The 24262-nt window shown below is 40.5% G+C and overlaps 1 protein-coding gene across 2 annotated transcripts in view; it reads left to right on the top strand.

The window, feature by feature from the left end:
* Nucleotides 1-21570, top strand: part of Cep120 (centrosomal protein 120) — a 57040-nt gene extending 35470 nt beyond the window's left edge. For both annotated transcript variants that reach the window (XM_075968658.1, XM_075968659.1), the window contains exons 19-21: nt 5556-5654; nt 18456-18601; nt 19829-21570. In XM_075968658.1, the coding sequence (XP_075824773.1) occupies nt 5556-5654; nt 18456-18601; nt 19829-20066 (483 nt within the window). In that variant the 3' untranslated portion in view covers nt 20067-21570. The remainder of the gene's footprint in view (nt 1-5555; nt 5655-18455; nt 18602-19828) is intronic.
* The last annotated feature ends 2692 nt before the right edge of the window (nt 21571-24262 follow it).

Below are 24262 nucleotides of genomic sequence, written 5' to 3' on the forward strand. Positions count from 1 at the left end.
GCTGAACTTGAGTGTCGTGGTCTTTGTGACTGCTCTGTGTCTATGCTTTCTGGCTTCGATGTCCTGCACAGGACCATTCACATAGAGCAGATCCTCACGTTCCCACGCCTTTAGCTTAGAAGGAAGAACACTCATCCTACTTCGTTCTGTGGTTCAGATGTAGTCGTGCCTGCCGTCCCCCATAAACAGAATGTGCAGTGGCTAGGCTTTACCAAGTATGGATTCAGAACACCAGGATGACACAGTGGAAGGTGCCTGATCACCTGAGTTCAAGCTCGAGGAGGGACAGAAATGACTACTGCAAGCTTTCCTTTGGCTTCCGCATGTGGGTACTGGTATTCGTGCATGCACATATACACTATTTTATCAGATTGAGCGTTAATGTGTATACATACACACGCATGCCTGAGTGTATACTGTGAATGTGCAGGTACCCACTGAAGTCAGAAAGGGTATCTTATCCCTCAGAGCTGGAGTCACAGGTGCTAGGCACTGAATTTAGGTCCTCTGGAAGAGCCGCAAGAGCTCTTAACTACAGAGCCATCTCTCCAGCCCCATAAAATATTTTTTAAAAGAGTGTGAATGTCCAACAGCCATCCAAAGGTGGGCATATGCATTGAGATCTGAGAAGAGGAGGAAACAGCAATGCAGAGAGCTGTGAGTTATCGTCCAGGGAGCTCCTTCAGAGGCGCTAAGGAGAGAACTCTCTAGAACTCAGAAAGACAGCCAGCCTAAAGTGTAAATCATATTTTCAAAACAAACATAAAAGTAAATGATGGGATAATATTATTCAAGGGTTTTAATTAGAAGAGTAAGGAATCTTTACATTTCGAAAAGAAATCCAACTTTAAGAGGATATGAACAGGCTTGATGTGGTGGTGCACTTTAATCCCAGCACTCGGGAGGCAGAGGCAGGGGAATCTCTTGAGAATTCAAGGCCAGCCTGATCTACAGAGTGAGTTTCAGGAAAGCCAGAGACCTTTTGTTTTGTTTTAAAGAAGAGGAGCCTATGTATGACCTGCTTCCTTGGAGAAAGACCCTAATACAGTGACCTACTCAAAAGTTTTGTCCTGTGTGCCTTTGAGGAGCAGTTCTAAATGACTTACTCTCGCAGCCCTTCCAGACGTTTCTGGAAAAAAAAAACCAGGTTTTTTATCCACAGTTAAAGTGTTATTAATTAGATAACTGTTGCTTGAAAAATAAAACTAGAAGTTTATTAGAATATTTATTCATTTAAAATATAAACTTCCAGGTAGACAAGAGTCATTAACCATTAAGTATTAAGAGTACCGGGAGTGGATTGGGAGAAGTGGTGCCGTGAGCTGTCTCTGTTAGAACAAAGCTGCTTCCAGCATGCTGCAAGTGTACAGTAAAACAACTTCTTAGCCTTTCTGGAAATTCCTTGTAAGTCTTTTGGGAACCAGAAGAGGGCAGCGTCTTATTCTGAAATAGTAACAGATAAAAGCATAGAAATGCCAGCCAGGGAATCTGTCCCAACTGACTTTCCAGTCTGAGGAAAAGCTTATTATTAATCTTTTCTTTTTCTTTCTTTTTAAAGACAGAATCACTGTTATAGCTGTGGCTGGCCTTGAACTCATTGAGATCTGCCTGCCTTTGCCCTATTAATGCTGGGATTAAAGGTGTGTGACACCATGCCTGCCTAACTGTTCTTAACATAGCATATCCATTTTCATTGAAAGAGTCTAAAATTAACACAAAGATAGAGTTTTACCAAATCATGATTCCTTTTATTATTACAAAAGTAAGTAGTTTTGTGATTTTTTTTTTTCCAGTTTCCTTTTCCTGTGGTGTGTGTGGTGTGTAAGGGCAGGCACTTGAATGCCCTGGGGTGTGTGTGGATGCCAGAGCACAACTCCTGGGAGCTGGTTCCTCCTCCACTGTGGTCTCAGCTGCAAGCATTTCTGCCCTCAGAGCCACCTCACGGCACCCTCACCCCACCCACCTTTTTCATGGTTTTGAGACTGGGTCTTATACTTTACCTCAAGATAGTCTAGCAGCCTAGACTGACCCCAAACTTAGTGGTCGTCCTGGTTGCTGAAAGTATGTATGTAAGCCATTGCACTCAAGTTTGTGAGTTTTCTTTCACTAGAAAGAAAATACTCTTTGCATAGTTTGTAAATTATTGGGGCTTTAAAAACTAAAATATGGAAAGTGTATATTTTAGTAGGGCATATAGAGCTTGAAAGATCAACATATTAAAAGTCAGCATTTTTAATCCTGCTAAAATTTGTGTAGTACTGAAGAACACTGTGGTATCCTGTGTGTCACTGCTCGTAGAGCCAATAGGAGAGGTAGAAGAGACAGAAAGCATATTTTGCATTGGGTTCTTTACCTTTCATCATAGTGCTTGGTTTCAGAGATGACTGAGTCATAAATGGCCATGACTGATCTAACCATTTTGTGTTTCATACGTAATAGATTTCAAGACAACCTCATATAGAGGTAAAATCTGAGATGAACGTTAAGATTTAGGAAAGCAGAAGAAAAGAAAAAAAGGCCAGGAAGCTGGGTGAGGAGGGTCGTAGGGCACAGGGGCACAAACATGGCTGGATTGTCTGTGAGAAGTCCTGAAGAAGCAGGTTAAGCAGGAAGTACAGAAATTATACTATGGATCCTAGGCGAATAGCTGCCGATAGCAGTTTGCAGACTTGCAGGCATATTTAAACCGGGATGCTACAAGAGCGAGGAGAGCTTGGGCTGCACAAGTAGCAACCGAAGTAGAAAAGGGAACCCTGAAAGTGCTCCTTTTAAGCAGTTAGACCTGGGAATGCTGTGCCTCTGCTAGCGGCTTTGTCTTCTGCAGTCTGGGTTGACTTGGGACCTGAGCTATCTCATTTTGGGGGTACTTAACTTAGCTTATGGTGTGTCACGTCAGTCTTGGAACAGTGAAACCCTAAGTAAAAGTACAGGTACAAGCCAGGGATGGTGGTGCACGCCTGTAGTGCCAGCATGTTAGTGCAAGAGGTCAAGAATTCAAGGTCAGTTGATGCCACTTGGCAAGACCCTGCCTCAAAAAAAAAAAAAAGACTTCCAGAAACCACTAACAGTAAGGGCTTTTAATTGACTTCTGAATACCCTGAAATTATATTATATTATCCTTCTAAAAATGTGTTCTAAAAATGAGATAGGTGTTTCCCTAACCACACGCATCTCAACACTGTAGCTACCTAACCTGAACAAAGGCAGCATAAACAGACATGTTAACTTGGAAGCGGGGAATCCTGCTGGGTCCCACCCCTAAACAAAGAACAGTAGGCACCAAAAGACTAATAAGAAAGGGAGAGATCACTTTTCCCAGGGATGGTCCCCCAGATTGGTTATCCAATACAAAGTGGTCGGCCCTAGACATATACATATAAGCAACATCAAATGGATTCACCTGGTTGTTTTCTATACGCATGCATGTACATATAAACAGTAAAAGAAAAGAGGTCGTGAATATGAAAGGGAGTAGAGGGGATATGGGAACAGTTAGAGGGAGGAGAGAGAAGTATTGAAAGTATGTTTTAGTTTTAGTAAATAATAAAATTAAATATAAACCTAAAATTTTGGGCTGTATATATTATTCTAGCAATTGGGTCCATATAATTCTTTAGAGTCACAAGCACTATATTCTTTTTTTTTTTTTAGATTTTTATTTATTATGTATACAGGGTTCTTCCTGCATGTATCCTGCAGTACAAAAGAGGATACCAGATCTTACTACAGATGGTTGTGAGCCACCATGTGGTTGCTGGGAATTGAACTCAGGACCTCTGGAAAAACAGCCAGTGTTCTTTACCTCTGAGCCATCTCTCCAGCCCCCAAGCACTATACTTTTAAAAAAATATTAGGGAGGGCTGGAGAGATGGCTCAGCGGTTAAGAGCATTGCCTGCTCTTCCAAAGGTCCTGAGTTCAATTCCCAGCAACCACATGGTGGCTCACAACCATCTGTAATGAAGTCTGGTGCCCTCTTCTGGCCTGCAGGCATACACACAGACAGAATATTGTATACATAATAAGTAAATAAATAAATATTAAAAAAATATTAGGGATTATTGATAGGAATGAATTTGTGCCCTAAATGTGCCAGTAAGTTTTTAGGAATAAAAATACTATATGCAGAATGACACATGTGTTTTCAATTAGTATACATAACTATAAAATTATGAATTTTTTAATATTTATGCAAAACTGGTAGAACTGCCTAGTTTTTACTGTTGGAGCAGGTCCTTAGGCCTCATCCTTGGTTTGGTCCAGGATGCAGACCTTGTCCAGGCCCATGTGCATGCTCTCAGAGACTGTCTCTGCTCCTCTGAGGTACGGCTTGTTGTTAAATTACCAAGTGAAGTGTATGAATCACGGGCATAAGTGGAGGGATTATCTCCAGTAATCTCAGCAATATCATTCAGCTCAAGATGCTTGAGTCTGTTGGGAAATGTCAACACATCTGAATCCAGGCACTAGGGATTTGTAAAACAGAAAGACCTCCAGTCCTAGTAGTCATATATTACTGCAGAGAATGTTCTGGTCTTTTGTGACGGCGACTTGGCAGTCTGCTTTTCCTGTCATTTTATTTCGCTCTGAATTTTCCAACATTAGAATTTTTATAGTGTCTTCATTTTTGTTTTTCTCATAAAACATCAGGAGTTGTATGTATGGGAAAAACTAAACTTGATTTTTAAAAAGCCAGCTAGTTCAGAGTAACAATATTTTACTGTAATTCAAGCAGATTATTACATTATCACTTAATAGTAAAACTGTCTGCTGGCTGCATGAATTTGTTTGGTGCATGGTTTTTAGCACTGAGTGAGTACATTCCAGAACATAGCCAAGTTGGCTTTAGTTCATGCATAACAGATTGCCTGCTGCAAACATAAATAACCAGATTTTTAATTGAATCACTTTAGTGTTTTTCTTTATATATTTCAGGAAAGATAGAAAATAAAAGTGAGATGTGTGTTATTAAGGAACATTATTTTTCTTCCTCTTGGGTTTATTTTAACATTCTTAAAATATTTTTACATTTTTGACTTTGCATCTCTTAGTAATTTGCTTTCTGATAAAACACTGCACAGTTTCCAGTGTTTTGTGTTTTTTGCCAAAAGTTAAGAAAGTATCTCAGCTCTCCTTATTACAAGACAGAATCCCACCTAATCATAGGCCTTCAAAAAGGAAGATCAGCCTTCTGAGATCAGAGCACAGGCCGAAGAGGAATGTTAGCAGTCAGAGCTGTCTTTTGTTAAAAATAAATGTATTTTCACTCTGTGTAATATACACATTTAAATACATTTATAGTAACTGTCTGGAGGTTAAGACTAATTCAGTTCTTTTTAGTCTAGCCTGCAAGGCAATAAAAATAATACTATATTTTAAACAAGAAAATGTTCATGTGCCATAATATTTATAGTAAATTATATAACAGCTTTAGACTGTGTCATATGTCATGCTGTATAAACTCTTTTCTTAAGCCCGACTCTTTGTATATATTATCTTTCAGTGATTGCACACAGTGGTATAGTGTTTCACTTGATATGATTTTAATCACTGTTAGGTTGAACTTGAAAGAAAGTTGGAATCTGCAACCAAGTCTAAACTGCATTACAAGCAGCAGTGGGGACGAGCTTTGAAAGAACTTGCCAGACTCAAGCAGGTATGTGGTTGAGAGCAGACTCTGTCTTCTCCTGGCTACTTTGTAAGTTTCATGTTTGACATTATGTGTTAGAAGTCTTCTGTGGCCTCTCCAGTGCTGCGGTTGAAGATCAGGGCTGTTTGGGTTTGTCTTTTAATGTGTTATATGCAGAATCCTCTTTTCACAATTAAAAGCTGAAGCTTTCTTATTCTTAGTTGTCAGCTGTCTTGTTGAAATAAGCAACTTAATTTCACTTGAAAGCAACTGATTTCCCTTAGAACTCATTAGGCTTCACTGAAAGGGACACTTTTGGGATAAACTAAATTGGCCATTTCTTAACATTTAAGAGCATATTTTAAAATGATTTTCATAGGAAGACATGATTATTCCACTGTGATAGTTGTCATTGAGAAATTTTGCATAATTTTAGGTTTAAAAGACTTAATAGTTTTCTGAAAATCCTTGTTGGCATTTTCCCTTCTTAGACAAGAAAGTTATTTTCATGAGAAATGTATCTTAATTTGGGCTATAGTTTTTTCAAATGATTATGATCCATGAGCATATGAATCAGCTTACTTTGAATATAATTAATTGAACCTATTAAAAGATCATGAATAGTTAATTTACTCCAACTTTAAAAGAATGTATCAGCTTTATTTCTGAATAAACCTGGTATATAATGTCTTTCGGATTTATAGATTTAGTATGTTTTCATAAAATTACATCAAATACTATTCAATATCTTTGTTGTATTATGCTAACGCTTATGATCTTTTTATAGGGTACTACTAGACTATATGGGAATTAAAGAGTACTAGACCATATGCCAGTGTAGCTTGTCGTTGTGTTCAGATTGTACGCTTTATAGGTAGATATCAAAGTATTAGATAGTACACAGAGTGGATTTACTCAAGTTGTGTGTCTTTTATTTGAAATTGTTTGGACAAGGAATATTTTGGATTTCAGAATTTTTTTCCTATTTTATAATATTTGCATATGTGTAATGAGATGTCTTGGATATATACCTAAGTGTAAACTTAATCTGTTTGTGTTTCAGCTCTACAGTAATTATATAGCCAAAGGGTAATTTTTTTCCTTTTTATAGTGTTATGCCTGTGTAGTGCCATCATGAACACTAGAGCTCAAAAATTTTGGATTTTAGAGCTTTTTACATTTTGCATTTCAAATTAGTAATATATTATTTTAATGCTGTCACTCTAGCATAGACATTTTGCACAGTAATAAGGTCTTCCTAAATCAAGACACCATGCTCAGTGTATGTACATAAGTAAGACATGGGCCTCACCCTCAGGGAGCTGAGAATTTAGTATTATTGCTAATTAGTATTAGTAATAAGGAAGAAACAGTTGTAACCATTGCCTGAGCACCACACAGAAGAGAAAATTGTTTATTGTGACTTAGGACGGTGTCTGGTGGTCAGAAGGGTAGAGTTCGCATGGAGATGAGTCATTAGGATATTAATAGCAAAATTGGTTGTGACATAGCAAAGTAGTAGTCGCTATAATGACTGCAGTGGTTACTGCAAAGAATCACGAAGTGAGATAGCATTTTAAAACATAGAGGAGAACCCAATTTCCAGGGCATCTCCGGTAAGGACGCTTGGAGCTTTAATTGTAGTGATAGAAATGTAACAAGATCATTCATGAAAGATGATGCCAAGGGCTCAGCCATAGATTCTGGAAAGGTTTTCCGGTTTGGGAAATACAATTAAAGAAGCTGATTGGAGCTAAGTATGCAGTGTATACCTGTAATCCTAGCATTCTGGGGGTGGAGGCAGGAGGATTGCCATGAGTGTGAGGCTAGTCTGGATTATGTAATGAGTTCCAGGTCAGCTAGGGTATCATAACAAGACTCTTTCTTAATTGGAGCAGAGGAAGGACATAAGATTTGCAAACATGAGTGGGCATTTTAGTTTTTTAGATTTAGAAGTATATAAGTAGCCAAAAATACACATTTTTTAAAAAATCTGAACTCAAGCGAGGGAGTCCTTGACTAGGGAGCAACCTGATGATGGGACGGTGGTTTTTTTTTTCCCCTGAGGGCGTAGTACTACCCTGTAGCAAATAAATCTCAGATTGTTTTATTTTCATTTTAATTCTAAAATCCCTGGGTAGCCGATCATATTCCCATTTTACAGATGAAGAAATGAAGCTTACTGTTGTCATGTATGTTCACGGAGATACAATATGGGAAAACTAAGACTGAAGTCCAAACTCTTTTGGTACAGTTTCAGTGCATAGTTGACAAGGTTTTCCACAAAGCAGAAGAAATGAGTTGGCACCTACTAGTAGAAAAAAAGGGTGTGATCGTCTGTTAGCGAGAGCAGTTGGGATGAAAACTAACTATCTTTGAGGAATAAGCAGCTAACCTTATAGTCATGATACCAAGATACTTAGGTGGCATTTAAATGTAGGGAGGAGGCCTTCTGGAACAGGGAGCACAGAAAGTAACACGCTACTTCTGAAAGGGCTCTCCCTAAGCTGCCCAAGGTTGGCGCTGAGTTTACAGTGCTGCCGCCTCAGCCTCCCAAGTCGTTGGGATTATGGGTATTAAGCCACCACATCAGGCTGAAGTAGGTTTTTGTTTGTTTTGTTTTTGTTTTTCAAGACAGGGTTTTTCTGTGTAGCATTGGCTGTCCTGGAACTAGCTCTTGTAGACCAGGCTGGCCTCAAAAGTCAGAGATCCACCTGCCTCCCAAGTGCTGGCATCGACGGTGTGTGTTAACTGAAGTTGTTTTTAAAATAAGTAAGTTATGCTTTAACATCTAAATGCCTGACTCTTCAATATTCCAGTGTAAAAGGAATGCAGTGTAAAAGGATGAAGTCGCTCCTTTTAAAAGGCTATTGAATATGTTGCAGTCATAGCGAGTCCAAGTTCAGCCGGGATTATGAGAGAGCCTGTCCCAAAAGTAAAAGGGTCGGGGAGGGCGGTTGGCTCCGTTGGTTTGTGCTTGCCGAGCCACCATGAGGACCTGAGCTTTAACACCAGCATTCCTCTGAAAAGGGCCAGGTGCTGCAGGGCGCCTGTTAGCCCAGCCCTGGAGAAGCTCACAGAGGAAGGTCTCGGTGCTTCTGGCCAGCTAGTCTAGCCAAATTGGCACGCTCCAGGTTCACTTTGAGAGTCTCTATCCCAAAGAAAAAAGATGGAGAATGATTGAGGAAGACACTGATGTCAACCTCTGGCCTCCACAGGCATACATGAAAACACGCCCTAAAAAAGGAACAAAAACGAAGCCAAAGCTTATGAAATCTTCCCACCCCCTACATTCCTCTTTGCTAATCCTGCATCCTCACATTTTGGTATCTTCTAGATCTTCACATATACTCTATTTTCTATTCATTCTTTCTTCCTGTGTATTTTCACTTTGTCTTAAAAAAATTGGCAAAATGATTTTTTATTTGTTTCTAATACGAGAGGATATCACATTCAGTTTCTTTCTCTTGAGTTGCTTTATTAAATTTATTAAGAGAGAAAGCTATTGAATTTCTCCAAAACTTAGTCCATTAAAGAAACTGAAAGCTACCACCTTGAGGTGGGGAGAGGGCACAGCGGGTAAACACACCCGCCCTACTTGTGAGGGCCTGAGTTCATATTCTCAGCACCCATATAAAAAGCGGCATGGCGTGTGTACCAGGAACCCAACTTTGGTGGGAGGAGATAAGTCCCTCCTGGGAGCTTGCTGGTCAGCAGTCCTTAATCAAAACAGCGAATTCTGCAGGTTCAGCGAGATACCCTGTCTCATCGTATAAGGCAAAGAACACCAGGGGAAGAGAGTCGGTGCCCTGCTCTGCCCTGCACATGCGCGTGCATAGGCATGGGTATCTGCTCACATGTATGCATCTCATACACACACAGCAGATACATACACAATAAATTTTAATTTAAAAATAGCAGTCCCTGAGTGAGTGCAGTGTGTTTAGTACTTTCTTATTTTAGACTAATTTTATCCCTTATCCTGTAAACTTTCTGCTTTAGAAACAATATTATAAACAACTTTTGAGGTCACTAGGAACCTCTGATGTTTTGCAGACCATACTGAGATGCAGTAATTTAAGGAAAGCAATAGCCTTGGGGTCTTCATAGTGAATTATGCGATGCCACTAACTGGTTTTGGGAGATTAAAATTAATAACTTCATTAAATTGGCACATTTCATATGTGTGAAAATTCTAATTTTTTCCATAAAACTCTTTTATTAAAAACACATTTATTTTGTGTTGAATATAAAATTGGAAGTGTCTCTCTGCTTTTGTTCAGAGAATTGTTTGTGCAGCTTTTTTGTTTAAATTGGATTAGTACCATGTTAATTTTACATTGCCTCTGGTGAATAGCCACGAGGCTGTAATCCCTGCCAGTAATGTGTCATATCAAATCCCTCTGGAGGGCCACAGAAAACATTCGTGTAGTACGGATTAGACGGTGAAAGCCATATCTTAGATTGTTAATAAATGTTAATGACAAAATCCAGCTGGTAAGGCTTGGAAATAAGATCTAATGCTTGGTGCCCATTGCCAGAACAATGTTTAAAGAGACATTTCCATTACTCAGAAGTGACCTAGTATAGTCAATTTGTGAATTAAAAAATTGTGGTCCTCCAGTTGTTTAGAAGAAAACTTTCCTTCTCATTCTCAGCCTCAATCCAAGTTGTAAGTTTTCTAAAGGTTTTTTGTTTGTTTGTTTCTTAGTAATTGATGGCGGCAGTTGTAATATGACATGAAATGAGACCCTATTTAAAAACAAGGAAATGATACTCTTTTATTCTGGGTTTGGGACATTAGGAGTACTTGTTTGGTTTGCAGAGGCAATTTAGTTTCTTTTTTCTCTTTGTGGAAATACGCTGTAGAGCTGTTTTTAAACTGGTACCTAAGTAAATGCTTGAATAGTAGCAAATACCCGAGATTGTCTGCACCGGCCTTCATATTCTAAATGTCAATCTGTAAGTAGAATAAAGGCTGCTATTGTTTAAAAATTAGTGAATCATTATTATGAAATATGAATTAGTCATAAAAATAGAACATTTTCACTATGTTACATATTTAAACTCTTGTATGTTTGTTCCCAGGACAGGAAACAGAGCTAAGACTTTATTTAGTAGCACGTGGGTCCCTTACCATATTTGTGCACAGTAGATATGTTTAAAACTAAGCCAATATATTTAGTTAAAGCAACGCAGACTTCATCGGCTGACATCAGCACTATCTTGTCCAGCCTCCTGCGTATCCACTCGGAGTAATTAATTTGATTAATTTATAAGTAATTTAGCCAAGGATGGGGATGTAAATCTTTGTTTAAGAAAACAGTTGGAGGTCCAAGTCTTGGTTAAAAACTGTGTCTTGAAACCATCCAGGCTCTCCTACTGACTTGTCAGCTCTGGGTTATTTTCAGAAAACTTGACTTGAGCTCCTTAGTTTAGTTCTGCGTTTTTCCCACAGACTTGGATGGTATGTGTGAGTGGGAGAGTAAGTAGTGGCCACTTTGTAGCCGCTGTTTAGTCTAGTGTATGCATGTTTACATCTCCTTTCTGGATTTATAGGCAGGCAGGGCAAAATAAAGATTATACTCACTTGATTGAGGAGCCTTTAACCCGGAGCACCTGGCAGTGGGAAGCGTTTGCCCTGGTCCTTGTTTTTGCAGTTTTTGCAGGCATATGTAATTATTAACAGTATGGCATGCTTGCTTTAAAATTCAAGGCATTTCAAAGATTTTTGGTATGTTTTAGAATACAAATGTTTCAAGTTGGGTGGTGGTGTTAAGAAGTTCATTTTATGAACAACTTCAGGAGCCTGAAGTTAAATAGTCAACTTCTGTTTTTTTTTCTCCTTTTAGTCATACTTTTTCTCGTTATGCAGATTTTGTCAGTTATAGTGGTACATATGTGTAATCAAGCATTCTGGAGGCGGAGGCAATAGAATCAATCAGCACAAGTGCCAGGCTAGACGGGACTCTAGTGAGACTACGCAGTGAGAACGCTGGCTCAGACAAGTGTAGGTGCCACACTCGGTAATGTAGAAGTGAAAATCAGCAACGCTCTCACCTCCTCCCCACTGGAGAGAATCATTACCGTGTATCTGCCCATGTCATTTTCCTTTCTTAAAATAACTTCTCTAACGTGCGTTTATGCGTGCACCTGTCAAAGCTCAGGTCACACGTACGTCTGCCTTGATTGTTCTCCACTCCATTTCTATTGAAACAGGGTGTCTCAGTGACCTTGGGGCTCACCAGCTGGCTAGCCCGGCTATTGGTGAACCCCTGGGATCCTCCTATCTCCAGCCTCCCAGCACTGTGGCACAGCGCCATGCCTGGCATTTAATGTAGACGATGGTAGTGCCAGTGCACACACTTTGGCTTGGCATCAGCGCTTTCCAGACCGAGCTGCTCTTTTTAAGGTTGTGCCTTCCTTAGCTGTGCCTTCCTGCTTTCTTGTGAATACCATTACCCTGAATTTTAACATTTGTTATTAATCTTTATCACTTCAGCACGTAAAACATTTAAAAAATATATCCAGGTAAGCCTGGTGGCATAGAGCTGTAATCCCAACTCCTCGCGATGATGAGGCAGGAAGATGATTGCAAGACTAGCCTGGGCAAGTTAGTGAGGCCTTGCCACAGTGAGTGGAAGCAGGAGAGAGGAGGAGCAACATAGTCAACCCCTTCCGTCATCTCTGCATGGGCAGTGGGAATAAACTGCCTAGCCTGCTTGGGCTTCCATGTCTAATGCCTAGCAGTGAGCAGTTTTGAAGTTCTAAAAACCTTTGTAAATAGCATTATTTATCTTCATGAAATAGTTTCGTGGAGTAGTCTTGTGTGAAGACACCACAGTTATGCAGCTTCTATATGTAACCTTTAGTGAAACTGCTTTTTACAGGTTTCCATATGGAAAGCAGTCCCGAACAGTTCTCACACAAGTAACAGTTTTCAGGTAGAATTTCAGATACTAGAAGAATACATTCAGTTTTTCTAACTTAAACTTTACTAAACATTGCTCAGTTATTTCCCGAAGTGACTGTGCCAATTGTGAATTTCCAGCAGCTATACAGGGCTGCAGATGTGGCTTGGGAGAGCACTTGCCTAGTGTGTATGTGTAAGGCAAGCTCAAGCCCAGTACTGCAAAATCCAGCACATGGTAGCACACGATAACTTCTCTTCACGCTGTTGTCGGTCCATGCCTGCTATAGATGTCTTTAGGTTTTCGGCTTGATAAAGTTGCAAAAGTATTACTCTGCTCCTACTCACTAATGACTTATTAGTATCCTTTTTATATGCTCGTTGGCCACAGTAGTTCTCATCAGTGGAAAATCTGATTGTCACTTGTTTGATAAAAATGTGTCAAGTAATCTAGACTTTGGAGTCATCAGATAAGAAGTTTAAAATACTACAATTACTGTGCTCTAGGAAATAGGTGACATAATGGAGAAATTAGACATTCTTAAAAAAAGTAAGTGAAATTAAGAACTAAACAAGAATTAAGAGCATATTATTAACATAACAGAAACAGGCTATGGGAATTAGAAGATAGGTTAATACAAGTATAGAAACTGAGAAAGGGAAACTAGTGATTACAGCAAAGAAAGCATAAAGTGCAGGGTAAGGACCAGGGAAATGTCTTCATGTGTTAAGCATTCGATTTTATATACATACATACGTATATATGTCTGTGTGTGTCCTCCTATATCCAAGGAGATCTATAAATGCTATACAGAATGAATGTATAGGAAGCCATACCTACAAGCATCATACTAAAACTGCCCAAAAGCAAATCAGCTTGTTGAAGGCCGTCCTAAGGCACAGGTAGGTAAGAGCACACGTCTACCGAGCAAGGGTAAGGGCAGCAGGTGACTTTTTTTTTTTTTTTTAAATAACAGCTCTGGATGTCCTGGAACTTGCTTGATAGACCAGGCTGGCCTTGAACTCACAGAGATTGTAGTTTAGAATGTGCCCTGCTCACAGGGATACGGAGCTGGAAACTTACAAAATGTTTCATGTTATTGAATTTTATTAATTTACTTTTAATTACCCATTTTAAATTCAAGACCATGGTAAGATTAGAAAATATTTGAACTCAAAACTAATAAAAATGCAACACAATAAAGTGTAGTATATCAGAGCCTAGAGACCGTAGCGGGTTACAAAATAAGAGTCTGGTTTTTGGACAGAGCTAGGGAGATAGCTCATTCAGTAAAGTACCCTCCATGCTGACAACCTTGTGTTTCAACACCGTCACCCGTATAGAAAACCTGACATGGTAGCATGTGCTTGTAATCCAGCACTGGGCAGGCAGAGATAGGCAGGTCTTTGTCCCACACCGACCACATAGATCTGCCTACCAGTGAGCCCCAAGTCTCAGTATCAGCTCAAAATACAGGGTGCCTAGACCACACCCCAGGTCTGCCTCTGCCACATACAAAGTTGTTTCTTTGAGAGGAAGTCTTAGAAAAGTAAGGCTCCCTATCAGGAGCAGAATGTTATAAAGGAGTGAGGACCCCAGATCCTGCCAGCATATGAAGAGATTAGGATGCTATGAGCAAGTGCAAGTGGATTTGATAAACTACCTACGAAAATGACTCAAGAATTAAAAATAATTGTATAGCTGTTAGACAAATTGTAATGGGTAATATATACAGAAAAAATACTTGATTCGAACATTCAAATTTAAGTGACCAGTGTAAGAATAACTCTAACCCCATTGAAAAACAAACAAATAAGAACTTTTTTATAAGAGACCATAGCACAGTAGCCATGGTCCTAAATCTTAAAGTTAATCTGTATAGATTTAGAAATTACAGAAGCAAAACCAGCCAGTTAGTCTCAAATAGATACAGAACCTGGAAGTCACACCCTGGATTGCGTACTAAACACAGAGGTTATTCACTACTTAAGAACAATACAGGAGGGCATGGTGGTGCATGCCTTTAGTCTTGGCACTCTGAAGTCAGAGTCAGGCAGATCTCTGTGAGTTCAAGGCCAGTCAGGTCTACATAGGGAGTTCCAGGACAGTCAGGACTATGTAGAGACTCTGTCTCTAAAAGTGTAAAGTAATCTAGGAGGTTCAGTTATAAAATCGTGTTGTAAGGAGGCCACTTGTTGGTTCCCACCTCCTCAGCCCCGAAATAATCACACAGAAACTATTATTTAAAACACTGCTTGGCCCATGAGCTCTATCTTCTTTTTTTTTTTTTTAAATATTTACTTATTTATTATGGACACACTATTCTGTTTGCATATATGTCTGTAGGCCAGAAGAGGACACCAGCCCTCATTACAGATGGTTATGAGCCACCATGTGGTTGCTGGGAATCGAACTCGGGTCCTTTGGAAGAGCACACAATGCTCTTAACCACTGAGCCATCTCTCCAGCCCCCGAGCTCTATCTTCTTATTGGCTAACTCTTATATCTTAATTTAGCTCATAGTAATCTGTGTATTGCCATGGGTAAAGTTAGGATAGGATGTCTATGTCTGGTGGGCCTACATGACTTCTCTCTTACGCCTTTCTTCCAGCATTCAGTTTGGTTTTCCCCATCTAGCTACGTTCTGCCCCGCTATAGGTCCAAAGCAATCCTTTATTAACCAGTGGTATTCACAGCATACAGAGGGGAATCCCACATCAAGACTGCATGAGTAGTTGTAGAGACAATCCAGGGGGTACGGTCATAAGACTGCATGAGTAGTTGTAGAAACAATCCAGGGGGTACGGTCATAAGACTGCATGAGTAGTTATAGAGACAATCTAGGGGGTACGGTCATAAGACCGCATGAGTAGTTGTAGAGACAATCCAGGGGGTACGGTCATAAGACTGCATGAGTAGTTGTAGAGACAATCCAGGGGGTACGGTCATAAGACTGCATGAGTAGTTATAGAGACAATCTAGGGGGTACGGTCATAAGACCGCATGAGTAGTTGTAGAGACAATCCAGGGGGTACGGTCATAGACCGCATGAGTAGTTGTAGAAACAATCTAGGGGGTACGGTCATAAGACCGCATGAGTAGTTGTAGAGACAATCCAGGGGGTACGGTCATAAGACCGCATGAGTAGTTGTAGAGACAATCCAGGGGGTACGGTCATAAGACCGCATGAGTAGTTGTAGAGACAATCCAGGGGGTACGGTCATAAGACCGCATGAGTAGTTGTAGAGACAATCCAGGGGGTACGGTCATAAGACTGCATGAGTAGTTGTAGAGACAATCCAGGGGGTACGGTCATAAGACCGCATGAGAAGTTGTAGAGACAATCTAGGGGGTACGGTCATAAGACCGCATGAGTAATTGTAGAAACAGTCCTCTACGGAAAACAGCAATCTTACTTTCCCTTTCCAGTTTGTAGTGCTCTCCTCCCTTCTCTCTCATTAGTACATACTAGGTAAGGCACACACCAGCCCTTCTATATCCCTAGCTCTCTTTCTTACGACACTGGAACACTTCTAACATGCTCTCAGTAGAAAATGGAGTTCTGAAGGGGTAGGGACTCAAATTATTAAAGAGGCTTTTTGTAGATTTAATGTGAACATTTGTTTTTAATTAGGAAGTGACCCCTTGTTCTTAGTTTACTACGTATTATCGTGAATGTCGTGGACTATTTCTACAACTACTCATGCGGTCTTATGACTGTACCCTGGATTCTTTCTACAACTACTCATGCGGTCTTAAATTTTGAAGACTGCCAAAGGTATAACTTAGCCTGACAGAGGCTAAGGATGGATTTTTGTCAGATACTGGAGTCGAGTATTGTGTTAATGCATGGGTAGGAAGTGTGTTGGTTCAATGCATCCACAGACGTCCTCACACATGGGCAGGGACCCCACCAACACTGTCCGTGCCCTCACACATGGGGCAGGGGATCATGCCAACACTGTCCTTAAGTTGTTTAGGGAAAAAAACAAGTCTCAACTCACACTGTACCTAAAGCCAGTTGTGTACATACTGATTAAATGATGCTTTCAGAAGGTACTGTAAAAGAGTATCTCCAGGCTGGAGAGATGGCTCAGTGGTTAGGAGCACTTGCTGCTCTTCCAGAGGACCAAGCTTAGTTCCTAGCAGCTATCCCAGCTGTCTCATAGCAGCCTGTAATTCTAGCTTCAGGAGATCCAACACGTTGGCCTGTCCTCCATGGACACCTGCACTCATGTACAGTACATACCCACACCCACACCCATAAATAAGTAGATGTGAAAATAGTATCTTCAAGACTGACACAAGTCAAAGAGCAAAGAAAGAGAAGGCCTGCTAGGAAGGAATTGAGGGAACCATGTGGGTTATGTTGAGATGAAGGACTTCTGTTCATCCCAAAACACCACTGAAGGGTGAAAAGGCAAAACAGAGTACTGGGAAATGTTTGAAATATAACACCAATAAGATAAACAGCTATAGGTTTTAGTTAGAACTTTATAGATATGCATATCCAAATGCCATTAAAATGTGTTGAAACTCTTTGAAAAAATGCAAAATAAAATCAGGACAAACCACTAAAAGAATTGTTAAAAAGAAGAAAAAAAGATCTCTAAGTGTTGTTCAAAAATGCATGGCCCAGGAACTCTCACACTGGCTATTGAGTAATGGACCACCTTGTCCACAGTTGGGCAATATTACCTAATCCTGCCATTGTTGTTTTCTGACCCAGGTATAGAGCCAGGTGAGATGCATCGTCATAACATTGGCCGCATTTAGACTATAAAATTGGAACTGTGTATCCACTGAGTAAAGACTGTGCATCACTGTGAGTGATGAGCCGCATAGGGCAGTACAAGTGACAGAAGGCCAACACAGAGTAATCTGGACTTCATAATCCTGCACAGCACTCAGAACGATCAGCACTCATGGTGTTAGAGCTAGTTTGGAAACTATTAGTGTAGTGACTGGAGAGGGTGTGTCATGGGGAAGGGCAGACGCAGGAATTGTGGTAACCCTTTGTGTGTGTAATTCACATTGTAAATTCAGCAAAATATTCCTTGCATCTAGTCAGTTTTCTATTTGCTATAATCAGAAATTATTTTAGTTAGAAAAAAATGAACTAGGCATGGCAGCACACACTTTTAATCTCAGTGCTCAGAAGGCAGAGGCAGGTGTATTTCTTGAGGTTCAGGTCAGCCAGAGCTACATAGTAATATCCTTTCTCAAAACAACAATAAGACAACACACACGGGAAGGATACCATGTTGCCCCTGCTGTCTGTGTGAACTGCCCTAAGGAAAGAATAGCACTCGTCTATAGAGAAAGAAGTGGGTGGACTTAGAAGCTCCATATTACATTGTACAGGCTCTTATGGAAGCACTCTTATGGTAGATTCTCCATTATAAATCGTGGACTATCTTCATCCTATAGAGTATTACATTCCTTTCGTTGTTAATTTTTTGAATGCAATTAAGGTATATCATTTGATCCAGTTTTGTTTGAAAAAAGAATATGAGCTTAGAATTTCATATGAGCCTAGAGAAAAAAAATTGTTAACCAAACTTTTTGGGTTTAATGATCAGAGACTGTTGCCAAAGTTCTGAAGACACAGTGGTGCATAGGTGTGGATCCTAGATGCTCACAGATGCAGGTCCTTCTGCAATCTGTTGTGCTGACAAGCAGCTGCTCCTACCTCACAGTCTTAGACACTGTAACTGTTCAGCAAACCCCCATCCTCGTTGGCCATGCTTTATGATGTCAAAAAGAGAGACGGATAGAAAGATTATCAGGAGAAAAGTGGGGCATTTCTAAGTATCATGTGACCCAGAATTGGCAGCATATTGTCCTATCCCGAGTCCAAGTCATAGAAATGGGCGCATTCCCAGTGATACAAGCCAGGTTTTCTGTTTCTTCTAAGAGGGAGCAAGAAAGTCAAATGGCTCGCCTTAAAAAGCAGCAAGAGGAGTTGGAGCAGATGCGGCTGCGTTACCTGGCTGCCGAGGAGAAAGAGACGGTGAAAACTGAGCAACAGGAGCTGCTGGACATACGGAACGAACTGAACAGGTACCCGTTGTCACAAGGATTCCTTTGTCACTAACATGGGTCTGATATGACAGCCGTTCAGTTTGGTCTTCCTGAATTAAGGAGGGTACTGAACAAATACACGCATGCACATGTTTGTGTTGATGTGATATAAAGCATGTTTAAAGAGTAAGATGCATTTTTATATTATCTACAAATTTCATAGAAAAATATCAGTCCTCATTTACCAAAATATTGTTTCACACATAGCATAGCGCTTTTTAAATTGTTTTGAAGGTTTGTGCCCCAAGATTGTTTGGCATAAGTAGCTATTTGATGAGTAAATTTAAAGAAAATGCTGTGTTCAGATAGCAAAGGTTGAGTTACAACTAAAGACACAGAGTAAAGAAGTAAATGATGACGCATCTCAGTGATGGAGCAAGCACTAAGAAGCGCTTTAGAAGACTAGCCATGCAAAATCAATAGTTGAGATAAAAATGAAAAGATAAGACGAAGCACTGCATATAGAGTATCACTGCAACGGTCTGGGGCCAGAGAGAGGGCTCAGTGGTCTACAGTGTGCACACTGCCCTTCCAGAGGACCTGCGTTTGCTCCCAGCACCACATCAGATGGCCCACAACTACCTGTAACTCCAGCTCCAGCCGTCTGACACCTTCTGATGGCAACTGAACTCCTGTATGCCCCACACTCAGACACAAATGTCACAAATAATTAAAAATAAATATTTTTAAATTAAGTAGATAAATGCATCTTAATTGGGAATAAAATATCCATTTTTAATATCTGGATAAAATTGGAGATCATTACCATTTTCTCCTTTATACATGTATATAACTTCTATGGTTTTCATGGTGTCTGTGTTTACATTCTGTTGTTTGTTTTAAGTGTCAGGAGCTGAAGCAAGGGACTTAAATGACAGTGAGCTATGTCCCAACCCCTTGCTTTTATGTTTGAACCCATCTTGCTCTACAGTCCAGGCTGACTGGAATTGTGGTCTCCCTGGCAGATGCGGGGCTTTGGGCATGTTGCACTATGCCTTACGGTTTCCCTGCGTTCTCTAAGTGCAAACACAACTGTGTTTTTATAAATGTATCACTTCTGACCAGTCAAGTGGAATTATTAGTTTTTGTTTTCTTCCTGAAAACACTAGTAAAACCTGTGAACTACCTTGCTTTTAAATAGTGCTATTAGGAAGACTAAAATAGTTTTTTTGTCTGCTAGAGTGGTGTTTGTTCTTGACTCCTCAGGTTAAGGCAGCAAGAGCAGAAGCAGTACCAGGATTGCAGAGAGATCGCAGGTGGGAAGCTGGGCAGCCCGCGGGGCTCCGCGCCAGACGATGGCCTGGATGACTATCTGACTCGGCTGATAGAAGAAAGGGACACTCTGATGAGAACCGGTGTGTATAACCACGAAGACCGGATAATCAGTGAACTGGACCGGCAGATCAGAGAGGTTTTGGCAAAAAGCATTGCCAGTAATTCATAACATTTGGGAAATCTTTGCAGGTACTCTAGGTCTGAATTTTAATTTTTTTGTGAAATCCTCAAAAGCAAGGAAAATGACTATTTTGGAATGTTCTTTTTAATTTTTATAAGCTGAATTTTATATGTTACTGTATATAGTATTTATTTGATCTTACTTACGCTACCTCTCCTATGCTGACTTCATTTGTAATTGTATTTTACATGCTCACTTAAAATGACTTTTCAGTGTTCTTCAGTTTAAAATCTGTCGTCTGGCTATACCAACAGCTTTTCACAACTTGTTCTGGGAGAACTGACTGCAGTAATTTCCAGCTATATAATTTTTCATACTGAGCCAAAAGAGTATGTGTTGCACTTTAAAAATGCTGTGCCCTGCTCCCTTCAATTGTAGATATCTTCAAGTTGAAGCCAATTATAAATGTAGCCATTTTTTAAACCATTTTATATGACCAGTCTTTCCCCTTATTTGCAGTCTCAGGCAGAGAAGCTGTATGGCATATTGGGTGACAAATTAGTCATTTGTTTAAATGCAGTTCATGCAGATTAAATTTAAGAACAATTGAATACCAGATTTCATCGTACTCTAAGAATATGGTAATAGCTGATCCGACCTTCCCTTATGGGCTCCTGCTCACGACTGTGAGGTTGTCGTTAGCAAAGTTATAGGTTGCCTTTGTTCCTCACAAAGCTGTTGTCGCAGCTTCAGAAATAGAATGTGGGGACAGACACCTAAAGGCATTAGCTGAAAAGACAAGTGAAGCTGAGCTTATTTTTTATTCTTTCTACAGTCATTTTTCAAAGGCACCTGAGAGTAAGTGTATACAGAACCATGTCCTGTAAGCCTCCAGAGTCCCTTTGTATCGTCTTCTTCAGAGCCACCTCTAGCCTCGTGGCGGCACTTAACCACTATCTCCACCTGACACTGAGCAGGGCAATCAGCAAACTCCCAGTTCAGGTCAGATCTTAAAATATATAAAGTTCAAAAATTCTGATTCCCAAATATAACAGATTTAAGCGTATACTTTAGGAAGAATGTACTAATTACCAGTAACTTCAACAAAAGCAAAGTAGGTTACATGGTAATGTTCTTTAAGTATATTTCTCGTTTGTGAAATTGAAACCCCTATAGGCATCATATGCTTCTTTTCTTTAACGAAGTCTTAGTCTTCTGAAAGCAACACAGGAGTAAATAACAGAAGGGTAACTGGAAGCGAGGGTGATGAGACAGATAATCATAGCACGGATTTGAAATATGAATTATGGTTGCATGTTCCTGATTTTTCCTGACACATGGATGGAGCAAAAGTATTTTTGTTTTGGAAGATCCTGGCCCAACGCTGGCTCCTCCACCAGGATCTTAAGAAGCCTGGAGCTTTCCAAACACTAGAGGGTGCCTTAGAGTAAACAGAAAGGACTTGGCTAAAGTGTGTGTGCTTTGCCTTCTAGAAAGCCATCTCTGAGCCACTGTAATCTGACAAATAAAATCCTAACTGTGTGATCCTTGAGTTCTGTGGTCTCTGTTTCTAGATTGAGTGGGTACGGTGCTGGCTTCTTCCTGCATTTCCATTTTCCCAGGACTTCTGCTGCACATTTGAAATGTCTTCACGTGAGGAGAGACCGAGAGGTACACATCTGATTCCTGCAGCAGTGGCTGTGACATTGTCAGCAGGCTTCCCACTTCCCTCGGGTCAGTGTGTGGGCATGACTGCAGCAGCTGAGGAATATGTCTTTGCAAAGTCTGTAGCTGTGTACAGATGATACTGAGAGAGTGTGTCGTGTTTGCTCGGTGGAGCTAGCCCTGTGCCTGTTATGCACTTTGAGAACTCCTTTACAGGGCTATCCCAGTGAAGCAGATACGGTGTGTAGGGGCGGTCTGAGCATGTTCTGGGGCTCTGTACAAATGGAGGAGGTGACAGTCATCTGACCAAACGATTTTCTCTACTGACTGGTCAGAGGAGTTCCCAGCTTGTTCCGGTGTTACTGTGTGTGTGAAGACACCCGAGGCTAGACTGACCTGGTCATTACAGCTTATGGGAAGGACTCCCTCTCTCTAATAGCTGTATGTGGACATCTGGCTTACCTCCCATGATTTTTTAAAGCTTTTGAAATTTAATAGTGTGTGTTTGCATGATGTGTGGGGAGTGGTATACTATGATGCTGGAGCATTGTGGGGACAACTGCATAGAGTCTTTCATTTCCCTGTGCCTTGCATGGCTCTTGGAGGTTGAACTCAGCTTGCCAGGCTTACACAGAAAGCACCCTTGTCCCCTGAGCCGTCTTACCAGTTCCCTCCAACATGATATTTACTTGATAAAGTTCATTTTCCACATAAAATAATATCAAGGTGTATAATTTCATGGCTTTGTATGTTTACAAGGTTATGCTAAAGATACTAACAAGCCTAAAATGTAAATTTGCTAAAAGTAGTTCCTGTAGTATAAAACATCAGATGTTAACTACTAGACGCACCGAGAAGGCTGACATGTGAGTAGGCTCAACTGCTCTTTTATCCATCATCTGAATATCGACCGTAACTACTACAAAGAAGATAGCGTGGTTGAGCATCCTGCTGCTGGAAATAGGCTACAGATAGGAAACGTGTGCAGCCACTGCCATCGACCAGAACTGCGAACTTGTCATGTTGTAGCCTGTGGGTTATGTGAAGGACACTCAGTCAGAACGTAAGTCCTGTGAGGGCAGGGACCGGGTTTATCTTACTTTCTGCCCCCACTAAACTAGTTCTTGCCATTTGTCGGGTCTCAGAGAGACAGGACCCTTACCGATTGCCCATGGGAGATTGGTTCCAGGAGCCACGCTAGTACCAGAATCTGTGAAGACTCAAGTTCCGTGTATTAAGTGGTATAGTGTTCACATGCAGTTGTCACATGGCCTTCCATGTGTGTAACTCCCCTGTAGAAGATGTGTCCCCTAATACAACTAAGCTTTGTGTAATTTGTTGTTATGCTGTGTCATGAAATGAACAATGAAAGAAGCATCCAGATGTTCCATCCAGATGCAGCTTCTCAGTGGTTCTGATCCACAGTCCTTAGATACAGAAGTGGACTGCATTGCCAAGTCCATATGGGGGTGAATAAAGAGACAATCATGCATGTTTTGCCTATTAAGGTTCAGGTTCTCCTGAATTTGTGGCATGAATGACTGCCCTTGCGAGTTCAGGGGATTCTGTTTACCAGATTGGTAAAAATCAAAGTTTTAAAGTTATAGACACAGAAAACAGAAGAGGGCTTTCCAGAGGGTTGGGAGTTGCTGCTAACGAGGGCAGAGTTGCTGCTCTCGGTACGGAAATAGGTGTACGACTCCGTATTCCTTAGCTGCAGGACAGCACAGTAAAATGCTGGAAATGCCAAGCTCATGGTCTATGTTTTACACCAGTTGAAAATACCTGCCGAGTTTTGCCTGCCTTCATATATCCTGCTTCCAGGCTGAGTGATCTCTGCCCGGGTATCACTGTCCAGCTAGCCCTTCACACACTTACAGTACCTCTGTGAATAAAAGCCTAAAACTGAGAATTCTATTCTTCCTGCTATATAACATTAAAGACCTGTTGTCCTTCAGAGAAATGAGGAAACAAGAAAAAGCAAAAAAAAAAAAAAAAACCCAAAACTGCTGCTTTTTAAGTATACCAGGCAGTCCAGACCTTAAATATTAATTTGAGAGAGAATTTTCTTATATATTACCAGTAGTCAGCCTTAGATGTGGTACTTTAGATGTCTGTCTTAGATGTAGACCTCTTGTCTACATCTTGTTGGTTGCTGGTCTTAACTGTCAGAATGATTTGGGTGGGAATGACAAAATCTGCAATTACTTTTCCTTAGGATTTAAAAGCTTACACTGATGTCTGTCCCTTGGTGACCATAGCCTTGGAGCCTGCACTTTACAGTGTATATTTTGTCCGCCACCCTCTCCACAACAGTTGTGTCTAATTGGTGGACCATCTGCATCCACGACTAGGGAGACAGAGATGGAACTCATCCATCTTAAGGTAAGTGAGAAAGATCTGCTTAAGGACCTCATTTTTACTGAACCTTAAAGAGCAAGCAAGATTGACACTCTTTACACAGTGGTTCTCAACCTGTGGGTCAAGATCCCTTTGGGGGGGATCACACATCAGATATATATATATATATATATATATATATATATACACACACACACACACACACATACATACATATA

This window comes from Microtus pennsylvanicus, chromosome 4, assembly GCF_037038515.1.
Source record: "Microtus pennsylvanicus isolate mMicPen1 chromosome 4, mMicPen1.hap1, whole genome shotgun sequence".
Taxonomy (NCBI): Eukaryota; Metazoa; Chordata; class Mammalia; order Rodentia; family Cricetidae; genus Microtus; species Microtus pennsylvanicus.